Source organism: Patiria miniata, unplaced genomic scaffold (genome assembly GCF_015706575.1).
Source record: "Patiria miniata isolate m_02_andy unplaced genomic scaffold, ASM1570657v1 HiC_scaffold_13, whole genome shotgun sequence".
NCBI lineage: Eukaryota > Metazoa > Echinodermata > Asteroidea > Valvatida > Asterinidae > Patiria > Patiria miniata.
This window is the reverse complement of record NW_024037051.1, coordinates 1,909,995-1,926,684: the sequence shown is the minus strand read 5'-3', so window position 1 is coordinate 1,926,684 and position 16,690 is coordinate 1,909,995. Positions and strand designations below refer to the sequence as shown.

The window sequence follows — 16,690 nt, the reverse complement described above, 5'->3', positions numbered from 1 at the left end:
TCGCTAGATTATACTTTGACGGGAACGTATAAGAAGTGCACACAGGAGTGCGCTAATTGGAGTAGTTAAACTCTTTCGTATTTACCCACATTAACCCTCTGAAAAAAACCCGCCCGCATATTGTGTCGATGTCCGCCATAAAATAATCAAAAATGCTGATGGATTTTGAAAAGGCTGATGGATAGACAAACCACAAACAACTGCTACAACATGAGAAATATCACAACGCGCACAATGCATGCATCCTGATGACATACCAGATTTCTCTCCAAAAGGCCCAACTATACTTCACTAACTTCGTCTTGTTTTCGTGGCCTCAACTTGTACCCACCCCATAATGCAATAGATCGCCTGAAGTGTTTGAGAACAACTTAAGATCCTGTCGATCCGGCTTAATGTGAAGAGTTTAGGACGGGGAAGCACAGAGGGGGTTGGGTCACGGATCCTACACACAAGGATTAACGACTATGCGTGATAACGGCCCGCACTGGTAAATACCATGAATACTTGTCAACAAAGGAAAACCTCTGCGCTGCGCGCGGCGGCTTTAAGATTTGCAGGCTCTGCGTCCGATTTGCTGGTGTCGAAGTCTGTCAAGCCAGCTAATTATATTTTTGAATATTCATGAGTCTACTTTTTGATTGAATTCTGATAAGTAATAACTACATCACCATGTTAACGCCGAGCACAGTATCTTTAGCTTCAAAATGAACTATGAAATGTCGCATTTGTTTTATCGGTTCGGGACCACATCTCTCTCAAACGTTTTAATGAAAGCCGAATTAACAACGAAATTTGGGCAAACGGTGTTCTCCTCGAAATTGGACGTTTATTTCCCGGGTAAATACTTAATCTATGACGACAATAACTGCACAGTACCATCTGTTATATCCTGAAGTACATAATTTTTTTTTACAACTTTGGAACTTACAAAACGAGTAGTTTTGCTCACAGTTTTATGAGTTTTACAAAATTAAGTCCCCTATCCCTTACATTTATTTACAGGCAAATTACAGGCGTACTTTTAACAACAAACAGGAGGAAAAGAACAGCTATAACATGATCACTTATACGTTGGTGCCTTGTACCTAAGGCCAACTCCTTCCAATTTACGATAACGATAGTCGTGGAGTTTGCGGGCAAGGTGGCGCTACTAAGCTTACTAGACGGCGCGTGGAAAGCGATGAAGCTGGTCATGTCGGCCGCTTTTTTGTCATTCAAAAGATGGTTTTCAAAAAACATTAAATAATTGCTTTATTATATAACAAAAATTATGTTCTTTTTAAAATGAACACAACTGAACACAAAGGGGACAAAACCATAATTTGTTGTCCTTAGTGAGTGGCCACGTTTATCATTGGTCGGTTTAAACACTTTTCTCCGGTGTTTAAACGATTGTTTATAGCAAGCCATATGGCGATGCTCTTTACCAATGAGAACTATCATATATATAAATGAATGCTAATTAAAAAGTTGCTAATTTAAAAGAAAAAGCTTGACTTCACTAGACATTTTTTGTTACTTTTAAAAGTTTATCATACAGTGACCTTTGAAAATCAAACTACGTGTAGATCTCTGAGTATAGACCTACTGTTTTATGCAACATCAATCTCACCAGGCGTATTGTAACTACACAATTAATATAAAGATGGGTTTCAATTATCGATTCCTTTCGATATCGATTATTTCCAGTCCAGTTATCGACTAATTCAATGTGATTAATAGCAGCCAATCACTTCAAACCTCATGCTGCAATGCTTGTTCCATGCAGTGGGGTGAATGCGCAGGATTCTTGTGCGCAATGCCAATGGGAACCGAGCGGTTACCAACGTGCTCCTGTCCGAATTACCAGCGAACTGCAACACAATCAAAATGGTTGACTTGTTTAGCGCACCCTGTCGAGCCAAGTTATTATCATTATTGTATTCGAGGACTACTTATTGTGATGGTAAATATTGCTGCACAGCAAGAATGGGATTTTTTTCATCACCGTAGAACCGAGTTATCTGTGCTACGGTTTTACTCCATTTTGTTATTAAAGACACAAGCTTCACCTCCCAAATTTCGATTTGTCTGAGATATTTTAACCGAGATAAGCAGGCTTTTCCAAACATCGGCTTTCTCCCCAGCTTCGGGTCCCTCTCTTGCTCCTGAATCATAATAAAACCTTATAATATCGAATTCTTACATGAGTATTTGGTGTTCATATTTTGGACTTGTTGAACCGACGTCATTCAAGGGGCAAGTCTTCTGCAGCCATGTCCGGAGTTGAAGTCGAGATTTGAAAAACCACGATACTATTTAACAGTGATTACTATACCTTTATTTGTGTGCCAAACGCATCAGTCACTTGATCCCAGGACTGAGCGTCATCACTGTACGACACCTGGTGCTCTGTCACCCATTGGTTGTATCGGTCACCACGCCCCTGGGTGATCAAACCAGTGATGGTGACTGTACCATTGAAGTTAACCTGTATCCATGGACTGTCTTCAGATCCGTCATAGCACCAGGCTGCAGCTGATCCTGTTCAACAAAATAACTGACTTTATAACACCTCATCCACAGATTCTGTGTCTTGATTGGCCGATAGCGAGTCACATGGTACCTTCTATTTTTGCTATTTTTCTGTGCACGGCCAATAGAACTATACCCGTGACAACCAAAGTACTACCATTATGGCAAACAAAGTACTATCCGGTTCGTAAGTGTGACGTCATCTCAACTTTAGCCAATGGGCGCTTGTAATCAGTGGTTCGCGCGCGTGTATGACGCTTTACTAACAACTGGAGAGAGTACCGAAGTGAATACATCACGTGCATAATTTTTGGGTGTGTAAAAGACATTAGCGCGCAACCTCGTCCCCAGTGCTTTCTTTATTTCCAACCTTGTTTCCAATAGTAAGCCCTGGATAGGAAACTTTCTTCCTGTATCCTGATTCGTTGCCGCAATTTGCTAATAAAGAATTTATATCGTGTAGTTGGCGTTTCCAACATGCATTATGTGTTTTCACGATCATTGCAATTATAACGTCCACGCCTTCTCAATAATACTCCTTTTCTTTCCATTTTGCTCATAGTAATATGATATGTGATACTGCATGTTGGCGGGCCAGATTGTAGCATTTTAACTTCCAAAAAATGGTGTTTTCATAACTCAAGGCGCGACGAATTGATGCTGTTTTTACCCCAGACACCGCATACAAAAACAAACATTAATGTAACGCACATGCAGGTACCAGACTATTCCTCATTTGCATACGTGTGCAAAAATCTTGCACATACAAATGATCCAATACCAGGGTGAGAGAGCAGGTAGTGGTGGGTGCGTACTGCTCGACACCCTGGGGACGAGGTTGATTAGCGCGTGATTCAACCCGTGAACTAGCCTTTAGTCAAGTCCCACGCGCTTACTCGGACACGTGACGCAACCCGGATGCTGAGACGTAAAAAGACTAGCGGGTGGGGGGGGGGGGGGGGGGCGAAGCCGCGAGGGCCTTTACCATCTCGTGTAGTTTTTTTTTTTTTTACATTTGTCTACCGATTTGGTAGACATGCATAATGCATTACCCGTTGTGAATTGACCAATGAAAATGCAGAATTACTAACGTAAATTAGCCGTCGTCTGGCGCCAGACAGCACGCACGCCATGGCGCGCGTGCTGTTGCTGGTAACCGCAAACCACCGTTAGATGATTGGTTTACATTGCTTGATTTATATTACGTGAATAAATGAATGAGTGATTAGTCCACGAGATAGTAAAGGCCCTCGTTCGCTCGTACCCCCCGCCCTGCAAACAGGACGCTGGGATACTCTGATGAGCTTCACAGAATCTTGTGAAGGAAGTGGTCTATGACCTGTGTATAAAGCATCTGGCTGCAGCTGTTCAAGACCGCAGTTAGACAATGTGCGCAAATGCTATCCGTAAACTTCCTATAGAATTGCGCACATTCCATACCGGATGTGATTTCTGTTTCATTGCGGACCATGTGGACAAAATTTTGAGCGTCGCATAATGCAATCCGACCGTTCGTGAGTCGAAACGGAGCCTGAGCAAGTGGCGGGAATTGTAAATGTGGGGATTTGATAATGATGACTAGTTGCCCCTTTAATGATAGCGCAGTGTACTCCTTTAATAGGGAGTCGCCGCCGCAAAGTGCTCTGCACGGTCTAATCAACGGTGTCCGTGCGCCGTTGGAAAATAGACCCACACTTTACTTCAAATAACTACGAGATCTTTTGTATTAATTGATTTTGTAATGATTCTATTATGTGGGGTAGTTAAGGAAATCCCAATTTATCTAGTTTCAAGGGGATATATTTCATACTAGGCTCTCTTTCATTAAGCTATGTTTATGTAAACAAAGCGCAGTGATACATAAGTTTGCCATCGTTCGGTCTCTTTCAGCGTCGCTTTGACAAAAGTCAGAAGGACATTTCTGTTTGAGGGAAGCGAGGCGAGAGCCAGCCCTGGCCGGCTGTTTACATTGACAAGAACGAGTGTTGGGGGTAATAAATTAGACGCAAAATAAAACATCTGAACCACCGTCCTGGTCTGTGTGTGAGTGAAGTTTCCTTCTCTGCTCTCCCTTACCATCTCTGGGAACAACTTCCCCTCCCGTTGATCTTCATTGGTTGACAACCTATTTCCATGGCAACGTGGGATTACAACATAAATTTACAACACAGATAAGTTTTACAGAATTTCCTACATTATTACGCTTTTCAAGGAGAAAAAAACATCTCTAAACTGGAATAAAAGAGTAATGAATCAGTCTTAACGGCCGTTTCAAACCTTGCAAACCTTGCAAACCTTGCAGAGTCATGACCGTGATGACGCGCAGGTCACTGGTCACGCAAAATCCAACCAATCAGAGCGTGAAATTCATCAGAGTATCCCAGCGTCCTGTTTGCAGGTCGGGGGGTACGAGCGAAAGGCCCTCGCGGCTTCGCCGCTCGTGCTAGTCTTTTTACGTGCCAGCATCCGGGGTGCGTTTCCGGATGGTCCGGGTACAGGCGCGTGGGACTTGACTAAAGGCTACCCGTGAACCAACACGCGCACGTACTCCATTCGTTTGCATGCACTACACTTCCCGGTTCAAAATGACTTCACAATTCAGTACTCAATACCCATGGCGCGGTACTACATGGCCAAAGAAGGTCACAATAAAGAACTCTACAAGAAAACCAACGAGATCCCTTGGAGTAAAGCCATTACCAGAAGACGTCTTAGGTGGACAGGCCATTTCCTGACACTGCCCGAGGAAACACCTGCCTAGCAAGCGCTTCTAGAAGCGATCCGCAAGAACAATTAGCTGCCAAGAGGTGGATAACGAACCACGTGGTTGAATACAGTAAACACGGACCTGACAACCACGGGGGTCAACATCAAAGATCGACACACCTGGCACGTGGCATCCGACAGGGAGCAGTGGAGGACACTTACGGAGTGCGCAATGTCAGATCTACTTGACGCAAGCTTCTGGATGATGGCGCGGTATTATATTTGTGTGCAAATGCTGTCGTGCGCGTTGAGCGCAGCGCATTATTGTTCCCAAAAGAGCGCACCACTGAGTTGGGTTCAAACATTTCATGAAGGGGGTGGTTTGGAAGAGAGAAATACATTTCCCACCAATTTTGTATTGAAATTGAAGTTCTTTTTAACTGTGTTTAGATTTAAATAATTTAAAATATTAAAACCAAGCAGAATCTGTGGGAGAAGTGTTTAAAACAAATATTGAATGCTTTATCTCGTCGTGAAGTAAAAGTAGTCCCCTCGGTGATCCATGGAGCATTCTATTTCATGGATCACCTTGGGAGGCTAGTTTTACTCATAGAGCTATATTCAGCGCTAACTCATGTACAAAGTGATCCCTGCTGGGCGCATCCATGTTTGTACACAAACCTATGGAGAACTCAAAATTTTGAACGATTTTTTTTGTAAGTCTATTTGCATATCTGCGTTTGTATTCCATACCGGTGGTTATCGAAGCCAATACGCCCAAAACCGAAACACACGATCAGCAAATGAGCGTGTCATTTTGCTCTACGCTTTCACCATGGTCTCCTATACACAGACTAGGGGGCACCCCGGGGGGCACGGACATCCGCTGCAACCCCCCCCCCCTCCCTCCCGTAGTTACGCTACTGCATTTTCTTAATAAAGTTCTTCGTGTAGCACTTTCAAAATCTAGGATATGAAAGCCCAATTAATAAGCTTTTTGTAGTACAAGAATCATTCGAATCACTTAGGCACTTTTCAAGTTACGGAATTTTAAACACAACCCCCGTTTTAAAGTTCTGACCACGGATCACCACAAAAAAGTGTGTGTTCTTTCAGCAAAACGAAAACAATTAAATGCACACACATCCCTATGCAAATTGTTTTCGTTTTGCTGAAAGAACACTTACTTTTTTGTACTTGAAAAGTACATATGATTTGAATGAATCTTCTACTAAAAGAAAGCTTATTAATTTGGCTTTTATATCCTACATTTTTGATATTGCTACATGCAGAACTTTATTGAAATAAATTGGTCGTGCCATTTGGGTTTTCTTATTTATCTTTTTACTCGCCCTGTATATATAGGGAAAAAATGAAATGAAAACGAAAGCAAATATATTTTCGAGGTGAAACTCGAAAATAACACGGGAAACATGTATTTAATCGCACTAAATCCAAAAAGCCTACCTTGAGTATAAAGCCTGGTCCTGGGTGGGGCATAAGTAGGGAGGTTTCTATAGAATGACGAAGCTGTGATGCTTTCATCCGGGATGCGACCATCTTCCATCCCAAGAGGTCCCTCCACAAAGCAAGGAGAGTCACCTGAGGAAAAGGTGCGATCGCTTTGAGAAGGTTTGTACAAAGTAACCATTAATATATTTTTTTAAAGAACATACAGTGAAATCTCGACAAGTCACACTCCGATAACTCAAAACCGTCAATCCATTGCCTTCAGTTGTATAACAATGATATACAACCCTGCTCAACTCAAAACTCTGCTGAAGTCAAATTTGAACCTGTTTCCTTGAGGTTTGGCTTATCAAGATTTCACTTTAGTATTGGTCTGTTTGCAAAGTGAAAGTTCAACGGGGAAGAAAGAATCGTTTTCTTCCGCTTAATGGCACGAGTAGATAGTTTCGGATGCATATGTGCCTCTTCCATCCTGCTCAACATTGAAAAACCAGAGCTTTGTAAATCCAAAGTGTGTGTCCTCTTCAGTAACAAGATGACCCAAATGAGTCGCCTATATATACTTATCACAAACATTTTTTTCATTAATTTTTTTATCGAACTCTCGCGGTCAAAAGACCGAATTGCGGTTCAATGTACAAAGATTAAAAGTTATCACTTATATAAAAACTCCATTAAAACATTATTAATTAAAATTACACACACACAAATTTTGACCAAAAAGATGAACAATACATTTAAAAGCATACTTAACATTAAAATCACATTAACATTTTCAGATTGTGAAAACAAGAAAAAGAAAGAAAAAAAAAAAAACGGCACTATACAATAATAAAAAAAAAAATGGTCCAGCCTTTTTCAAAATCTAACCGGCAGTTGAAATTTAGGGGTGGTATATATCCTGGAGAGTTTTTTTTTTTTATATAATTTGTAAATTTTTGGGATTTTTTTTTTTTTTTTTTTTCGTGTTTGTATAGGTAATGTGATTATTATAAAACTGTTGACAATCAAATGCGCATACATGCGTTTAGTAGTTTTGTAAGGTACGGGACAGTACTTTTGGAGTACCTTACCACCTTTATTTTAGGTTCAATGAACTGTCGTCTTTGTCTTAGTTCCATGGCATGAACTCTACTGTTTAGGGGGAACCAACTCTTAAAACGATCAGAAGCAACACAAGATTTGGCAAATTGTAAACAAAGATCTTCCTTCCTGTTAGCCAAGGTTTTCATACTAAATCTAGACAATGCATGATCATAAGTGGAGTGATCCTGATCTAAGATTATCTTAAATGCCCGTTTTTGGATTGCTTCAATATATGATGTTTGATTTGATGTAAGACCAGAGTGCCACACAGGGGCAGCGTATTCTAAGACAGGACGAACATAAGTAGTAAATATTGTTACAAGATCGTTTCTGGGAACACCAAACCTTTTTAAACGACTAAGGATGTGGAGGCGTCTACTACTTTTAGAGATCATTTCTTGGACCTGGGTGCTCCATTTAAGGTCACTCTGAATCCAAACTCCTTACAACTTTGTTTGTGCTACAACATCAACTATGTTATCACCAATCTTTAAAGAAGGTGGGTCGGGGGGATTTTTCCCAAAGTGAAATTGCATAGTTTTACACTTAGATGGATTAAGCGTAAGTTTGTTAGCCTGAGACCAGTGAAACAAATCATCCATGTTATTTTGCATAAAAGAATGGCTATTGACTGATCTGATCTCACCTAAGCTGAGGTCATCGACATATTTCCATTTGTGACCAACGGAGTCAGCGCAGGCGTCGTCAATGGTGGCCAAAAAAATAATTGGACCAAGTTTTGTCCCTTGAGGAACTCCACATGTAAGGTGTTCCCAATCAGAAATGGCTGATTGATAACGAACCCTCTGACGCCTGCACGAAAGAAAGCTAATGATCCATGGAACAATTTCAGATCTAACTCCAAGGGAGATCAGTTTAGTCACAGCGATTGTATGATCAACACAGTCGAATGCTTTAGAAAAATCTGTTAACACTAGAGTGCCTGTTGTTTTGGGTTGATTACTACCTTTATAAAAGACATTCAGCAGATCAACTAAACAATGTGTTGTGGATGACCCGCCAAGGCTACCATACTGATGTTGATCAAGATTTCCAGCAATATCATGGAGCAGCCATCTTGATATGAAAGTTTCAACAATTTTAGAAAATTGTGATGTAAGTGATATGGGTCTCAGCTTATCAATTGAAGCAGGGAGCTCTTTTGGGATTGGTGCAATAATAGCATCTTTCCAAACCTGTGGGACCACTCCTTCCTTAAGAGAGGAATTTAAAATATCTGTGATTGGGAAACTCAATTCACATGCAAATTCTTTAATGATCTTATTAGGAATATTGTCTGGTCCAGCTGATTTGGTGATGTTGATTTTCCGCAGTTCATGATACATTTCCCACTCATAGACATGAAGTGGTTGATTAGCTGGGAGAAATGTCGGCAAATCATTCCTGTTTATAGAAGGCCTGCTTTGAGCTGTATTTGCAAAATTCAAGTTAATTCTTTCTGCAATAGCCATGTCATCATTAATTGATACACCTGGAACATTAAGTGTGAGTTGTGGTTTAAGGCGATTTCCCAAACATCTTGGGAAACATAAAGATCACATGCTTAATATTAATATTATTTTCGACGGCTTACCAGGATTTCAATTACAGTAAAAGCAGAAATCCCTTCAAGTGCTGCTTGTTGCATTAGCTTTGAGCCTTTGAAATGAAACAGTAACACAATCTCACCATTTCTTTTGAAGTATTTCAACTTCTCTTCGTTGACTGACACGATCGAGTCATCGCTCAATTCACACCGTCTGGTATCTTTGGTATCACTGAAGTATTCGCAGTATTCTTCCTTGAGACAGGCCGCGGCACACCTTAAGTAGGAGGCTCGTTGGCTTGACCGAATCACTCGATATTTGACGGTGCTGTTGAACTGTGAAGCAGCCGTGAAATCCGAAGATTTCACGGTAGGGAGATTAGAGCCAGCTCCGCTCTGAACCACGCAGACAATAAAAAGAACGAGGCACCAAACAAGACGACAATGTCTTGGGTGATAAATAGGAAAATTCATTTCGTTTAGGTTTGTTCAGCCATATAATACTACTTCGAAACTGTTTCAGATTGTGTTGCAAGCAACGAACGGCGAAAGATCGTATTCTGTGCTGACAATAATTAAAGGCACGAGTAGATGTATTGATCACCAAGTCACAATCGACAATAAACGGATGATTTAGGCCAGAAAATGGTCTATGGTAAATTAACGACAATAGCAAATGGACTTGTTGACAACGAATGGTGCATAATAACGCAACCTCGTCCCTAGTGCTTACTTTCTTTCCAACCTCGTTTCCAATAGTAAGCCCTGGATAGGAAACTTTCTTCCATATATCCTGATTCGATACCGCAATTTGCTAGTAATGGATTTATATCGCGTAGTTGGTGTTGTTATTTCCAACGTGCATTACGTGTTTTCACGTTAATGGTAATTTTAACGTCCATGCCTTCTCAAAAATACTCCTTTTTCTATTTTGCTCATATTAATATGAAATTTGATACTGCATATTGGCGGGCAAGATTGTTACATTTTAACTTTCAAACAAAATCGTGTTTTCATAACTCACGGCGCCACGAATTGATGCTGTTTTTACCCCAGACACCGCATACAAAAACAAACGCTTATGTAACGCGCAGGCAGGCACCAGACTATTCCTCATTGCACACGTGTTCAAAAAATCTTGCACATACAAATGATCCAATACCAGGGTGAGAGTGCAGGTAGTGGTGGGCGCGTACTGCTCGACACCCTGGCGACGAGGTTGATAATAACGTGCTTGTATACAGGAATTGTCACTGCTTGAAAATATTAAGGTCTTCAAAATAATTTTTGAGACCTATTAATTTTATCTTGAAAACCTGCACACAAAAACTGAGAAAAGGTGCAAAATATTTAAAGCAAAACGAGAAAAATATTGAATAAGTCGACTTCAAGTTTGCATTGCCCGTGTTGTTCCTCTCGTTGACTCTGGAGGAGGTTGGATTCTAGCGAAATATATTAATGGCGCGTGTATTTGGCGCGTATACCAAGTCACCTATCTAACTTCGTTCGGTGCGTTGATATTTTCGAACTAATGGCCCGGTGTAATTGATTTTCCCAAAGCAATCCACTAAATGGGCCCTTATGCTCCATGTAATTAATTTTCGTATGGGCAGTTTCAAATGTTTTTCCGGAGCCCCTTTATGTTATTATGTAGTGTAGGAGCTAGACAGTGTTATGGTTTGAGGGTGCAGACCAGTAAATCGGTCCGAAATTGCCTACGCCGGCCAAATCACGATTTGCATGCCCTAAAAATCTTCAGTATTTGAGCATGCTGTGGGCCATGAACTTGAGGGTTTGTAAAAAATATGGGTGGAAGCCGTGCACAGGACTGGGAGCTTGCAGTTCTGTGTAATTTGGATGTAATTTGGACCCTAAAAGCGCTCGATTTTGCAATGGAGTATAGGCATCGTTTTTCAAAATGGCGATGGTCTTCAGGTCTATATTTAGGGGTGATCATCTTCAGAAGGAAATTTCTCCTAAAAGTCATCAGTTGACCCCCCAAAAATTGAAAAGAAAATGAAAGATGATGAAATAAGCTTTAATTTGATGTGTGTCTCGAACACCTTGGAGAGTTGTGAGTATTTTCCCCGAATTTTTGAAGTGGGAGCATTTACCATTGGGGTCTATGGAAGTTTATTTACTGGTCTGCTACCTTGATAACCTGCCGCAGCGATAACCCGCCGCCGCGAGAGGGCGCTATCACAACCAACCAATATCTCCCACGAATCCGTTAGAACAACGTCTAGGCCAACCTCGTCCCCAGGGTGTCGAGCAGTACGCGCCCACCACTACCTGCTCTCTCACCCTGGTATTGGATCATTTGCATGTGCAAGATTTTTGAACACGTATGCAAATGAGGAACAGTCTGGTGCCTGGATATGCGTTACACATTAGTGTTTGTTTTTGTATGCGGTGTCTGGGGTAAATACAGAGTCAATTCGTAGCAGCGCGAGCACGGCGTGAGTTACGAAAACACGATTTTTGAAATCAAACTGTTACGATCTTATCGAGACAACATGCAGTATCATATTTCATATTAATATGAGCAAATTGGAAAGGAAATTAGTATTTTCGAGAAGGCGTGGACGAATGATCGCGAAAACACATACTGCACGTTGTGAATAATAGCACCAAGTACACGATAAAAATCCATTACTAGCCAATTGCGGTATCCAATCAGGATACAGGAAGACAGTTTCCTATCCAGGGTTTACTATTGGAAACGCGGTTGGAAATAAAGTAAGCACTGGGGACGAGGTTGCGTCTAGGCCAACTCCTAAATCTCCCCCGAAAAATGGGGAAAACTAGTGCGCATGCGCGACTTCAGCAGGCGTAACTGTTCATTTTCAGTCCCACACATACTACTCACGACAAATGAGCTGACCAGTGAAGATGCACAAACGTCTTGCTGCATCTTCCACATTACTGGAAGAAATTTGAGCGTTTGCTTCGGAACTATATACTGTGATTTTTTTTTTGAATGCGCGCTGCATATATATATTAGGCCAAACAAGTGCGCGCGCATTACACAACCAGTACGAATTGGCATAGACGTTGTAAGTTCCGACGGGTTCGAGGGTGATTGGTTGGTCGTGATAGCGCCCTTATCGCTGGGCGGGGCAATTTTGTTTTTCGCGTATCAGACCATAACAACGTCTAGCCCCTAAACTAGTTATTATATGCTAATAATGATTCCAGTACATGTATTCATGACCAAACACCGTGATGTCATTAGGCAGATGAAATCTTCAGTGTTACAGTTGTTTCAGCATTGAAAGCTAGCAGAATTTCAGGACGGTTGCCCATGCGTGGTCCACTTCGTGCTGTCTTTGGTGTTTCGTTGTTAACAGTAAGTCACTGAGCAAACTCGAGGTCCCACTCTGGAAAACACCTTCCTGCCTGCCTACTATATACATTCCCTGCAAAATTAGTTGGGTTTTTTTCTTTCAATTTCGGATCCCCAGAAAAGATGGCTTAAACTCTTTACAGTGATATCTGTATGAACAATTAGTACTTAGGCTAAAATACAGACGACACGCTTCAAGGTTTAGTTTGGCGTATGTTGTGACTGTAAGATAAGCGCCCAGCCAGTGCGTTTACTCCCTTTGTTCATAGGCGTAGCCAGGGGGGGGGGGGGGTACCCCCATCTTTTGTAAAGACTGCCCACTCAAATGCCCTTTTTTAGACCCCCCCCCCAAATATTGGTAAGGAGTGCCCTTCTTTTTTCTGAACAAGTGCCCTTTAGGCCAAAAAAAATAAGTCTCCGGTTTCTGGTATAGAGCTTGTCCAAAAAGTGGTGCGGCGACGCGGCTTTTTTTTTTTTTTACCTGACTTTTTTGCTTCAAATGTCGGCTGATGACTGCAAATGGTGCCCGACTATACTTAGTGCAAATATATGGGAGTCCAGAGAGGCCACATAAAGCTTATTCTCGACCATAACCTCATCTAAAAACACGTTAAAATTGTGCAGTAGCAGGATTCCAGTCAAACCAGTGAGTTTGGCGGTTTTGAGACATCATCTTTCATTGAAAAAAAACCTTTTTCATTTTGCCGACGCGCATGGCTACGGCGACGCGCGCGCATACCAGAAACCGGAAACTTTTTGTTTTTGGCCTTAACAACCATTTTTTTTTTGGAACTTCGCGCATGTATGGCCTTGAAAAGCACCATATATTGTCCATTACGTTTTGGACAATCGTCGTTTTGAACAGCACCCCCATCGACAAATGGTACGCCCCCACTATTTGATTTGATTTTACGGAGGCCAAGTGTCCGGAGGATCGGGTCCAACTGATTTGCATAAAATAGTGGCCGCATGAGGTCGCTGTTCGCGCTGTATTTTTACATGCACTGTAAAGCGCGCGAGGATATGCCGCCGATTGATTACCGCGTATGCCGCGTACGGGACAAATAACGACGAGAGCCTTGACCAAGGCTACTACAGCTAGGATTTTTTTTTTCAGTAGGGGGCCAGGGGGCCATTGGCATCGGCATTTCCCCCAAAATCCCTATATTTTCCAGCATTTTCCCGATTGATCATTTTGTCTAGGGTGGGCAGGGACATTGCCCCCCCCCCCCCACCCAACCCATTAAATTAACAACAATATGATTTTGCGCCTTTTTTTCTTCCATTCCACAACTTTTTCCCCCCTTTTTTTGGCTTGTCCGGGGGGGGGGAAGCTCCCCCCCCCCCCGCGACGCCCATGACCAGCAGTTCTGTAGTCTGGTGGCCTTTTGTGACGTAGCAGCGGTTTTTGGCTTCGTCTATATTATACGTATTTCAAGCGTCAACTTTTAAAGCCAGACTGTCAAAAAAAACTGGGCCACATAAAAACCAATGTATTCAATTCACTGTGATATTCACCCTGACATTATCAGGTTCCACACTAGGTTCAGAATTATACACAAAGAAAACGCCTTTAATGTACAGAACGTTTTGAAAGCTTCACTGCACTTCAGTGAGGCCTACGCTGCCACCTTAAATGTCCTCACGCACGTCCTCACGTACTAACTTAAGCTGAAGATTCTAAGTACATTTTAGTAAACATATATAGGCCATATCGCTCTAATAGCTCATTCGATTAAACAAAGAAAGCCTAGCTGTAGGTTGGCATTTGCTTTACTAAACATGGTAGAACCGTATTTATTGAGAATTGGGCAGAGAACGAAATCAGGTTTTGCGGTAATACTATTAAGAAAGAGAATAAAAATTCAATACAATACTGTTTGTTCAATCGGACATTACGTTGATAAGTTATGGCTGTTTAAAGTTTGCATTTATCGACATGTCAAAAAGGAAAAATACTAAGAAAAGGGCCTTTTCGACTGTATCGACTTTTTGAAGTTTCGACTGTATTGTAGTCGTGATAATGAAAGATGCCAATTGTTTTTCTTTAAAATAAAACACTTTATTCCACAATTTGTATACACTTTCATTCCACAATTTCCTTAAATATGTGTAGTAGACATATCAAAGATTACAAATATCAATAAATCTGATAATGGAAAAAACAAATCACCCCCAATTTTTTTTTTTGCATTTTTCTCCACTACGGCTTGTGCCCAGTTCCGTCTCATAGCAGGGGAAGGCACACACTTTCAACCTTCCCCAGTTATCGTCAACACGAACAAAATCATTTCCCATACGTATTTGAAGGCCTCGGCTTTAATTTATTTCTCAAAATAAATGTCGGTTAAAACACGAGGCATTATAAGAATACTATTATATAGTGACTCTTCATAAATTCGACATTATACTTTCTACTGCAATTTGGTAATGAGTTCTATTATTGTGGTGCTCAGAAAGCGAGGTCGTGCAAACAATTAAAGTCCAACAAACACGATGCAATCCACTAAATAGTAATTATTTCGCTAGTCAAGGCAAACGTAAAATTGAAGGCATTCAGGTAATTTAAGATATCTTTAATTATTTCAAGATATCGCAAAACATTTCGAAGATTTAAAAGCCTCGTAGTGATTATTTTGGGCTCTTAAGGCTACCAGTCCCTTAAGCACCGGCGTAACTACGGTAAAACTTCAGGGGGCACCAAGGGTGCATACATTTTTCAAGGGACACGGTTCAGAACCGTGTCACTTCAACAGTGCAGTATACAATGCTTCTGAAGGCCAGTTTAAACACTTTTCTCCGGTGTTTAAACGATGGTTTAAAGCCAGCCATGGCGATGCTCTTGACCAATAAAAAGGGGTAAACTGTCATAGCTGTAATTGAATGCTAATTGAAAAGTTAGAAAATGCCAAGGGCGGATCCAGAAGACAATTTATGTTGGGGGGGTGTTTAAAAAAAATTACGGCGTGTTTTTTTTTTTGGATTCTAGATACTCTGTGGTGCGATCTGAGGCAATTTCTGACCACTTTAACCAATGTTTTTTGAGGAAAAGATGGTGGTGTACTCATTGCCTGCCTTTATTGCGAAGTCACTAAAAAAAAAAAAAAATTGGATTCGTTTTTTTTTGGGGGGGGGGTGGTGGGGCATTGCCCCCTTCCCCCCCCCCCCCCCCTGGATCCGCCCTTGGAAACTGCGTGACTTCATTTGACAATTTCAAGCTCTGAAAGGAGCTTCCACATGTCAAAAAATTGACAAAAATAAGGCCCCGAAAAATTGACAAAAATAAGTCCCCATAAGTTTCTTACAAAACACAACTACCTAATTTTTATTTTTCAAAAAAAAAGGCAAACAAAATACATCAAGTACTTAACAAAAACTGTTTGTAACAGTTGGAAAAGATGTTAATCAAAAGTTTGTAAATGGAGGCAAAATATGTGCAGTAATGTTATAGTCATGTGGTATTTATCACAAATCGCTAGAATTCTAGGAATACATCTTAAGTATGGTGTTCCATATGTGCCATTGGCGTCGCATTCGTGGGCGTCGCATTTTTCAGCTCTGTGGCAGGGATCATTTTGATAGATTTCATGCAAGACTTTCATGCAAGGCGGCCACAGCTTATTGTGCACTCGCACTTGTTTTGTTACGTAATGAAATTTTAAATCAAACTATGTGTAGAGCTCTGAGTAGGCCTATATAATAAAGGCCTACTGTGTTTTTGAAACACCAATCTCATCAGGCGTATTATAACTACAAAATTAATGTAAAGATGGGTTTCAATTATCGATTCCTTTCGATATCGATTTCCAGTCCCGCTAGTTGTTGACTGATTAAATGTGATTAATAGCAGCCAATCACTTCAAACCTCATGCAGCACCAAAAGTTCCATACAGTGGGGTGAATGCGCAGGATTCTGGTGCGCAATGCCAACGGGAACCGAGCGGTTACCAACGTGTTCCTGTCCGAGTTACCAGCAAACTGCAACAACAAAATCAAAATAGTCGACTTGTTTTAATACC

The 16,690-nt window shown here is 41.2% G+C and overlaps 1 protein-coding gene across 1 annotated transcript; it reads right to left on the bottom strand.

Moving 5' to 3' along the window:
- Positions 1–810: 810 nt before the first annotated feature.
- LOC119721476 (lactadherin-like) lies at positions 811–12,248 on the bottom strand. Its single transcript, XM_038191557.1, has 5 exons — positions 12,195–12,248; positions 9,469–9,721; positions 6,691–6,825; positions 2,321–2,526; positions 811–1,856 (listed from the first exon to the last, which is right to left on the bottom strand). The coding sequence occupies exons 1-5, from the start codon at positions 12,246–12,248 to the stop codon at positions 1,719–1,721; spliced, it is 786 nt and encodes a 261-aa protein (XP_038047485.1). The 3' UTR covers positions 811–1,718.
- Positions 12,249–16,690: the final 4,442 nt, after the last annotated feature.

Excerpts from the sequence above, each read along its gene's own strand:
- LOC119721476 (XM_038191557.1), bottom strand. The coding sequence starts at position 12,248 with ATGTGGAAGATGCAGCAAGACGTTTGTGCATCTTCACTGGTCAGCTCA. Across the intron at positions 9,722-12,194 it reads CACTGGTCAGCTCATTTGTC|AGCGGAGCTGGCTCTAATCT; the intron begins GTGAGTAGTATG and ends TGCGTGGTTCAG. Across the intron at positions 6,826-9,468 it reads GAAATACTTCAAAAGAAATG|GTGACTCTCCTTGCTTTGTG; the intron begins GTGAGATTGTGT and ends CCTTTTCCTCAG.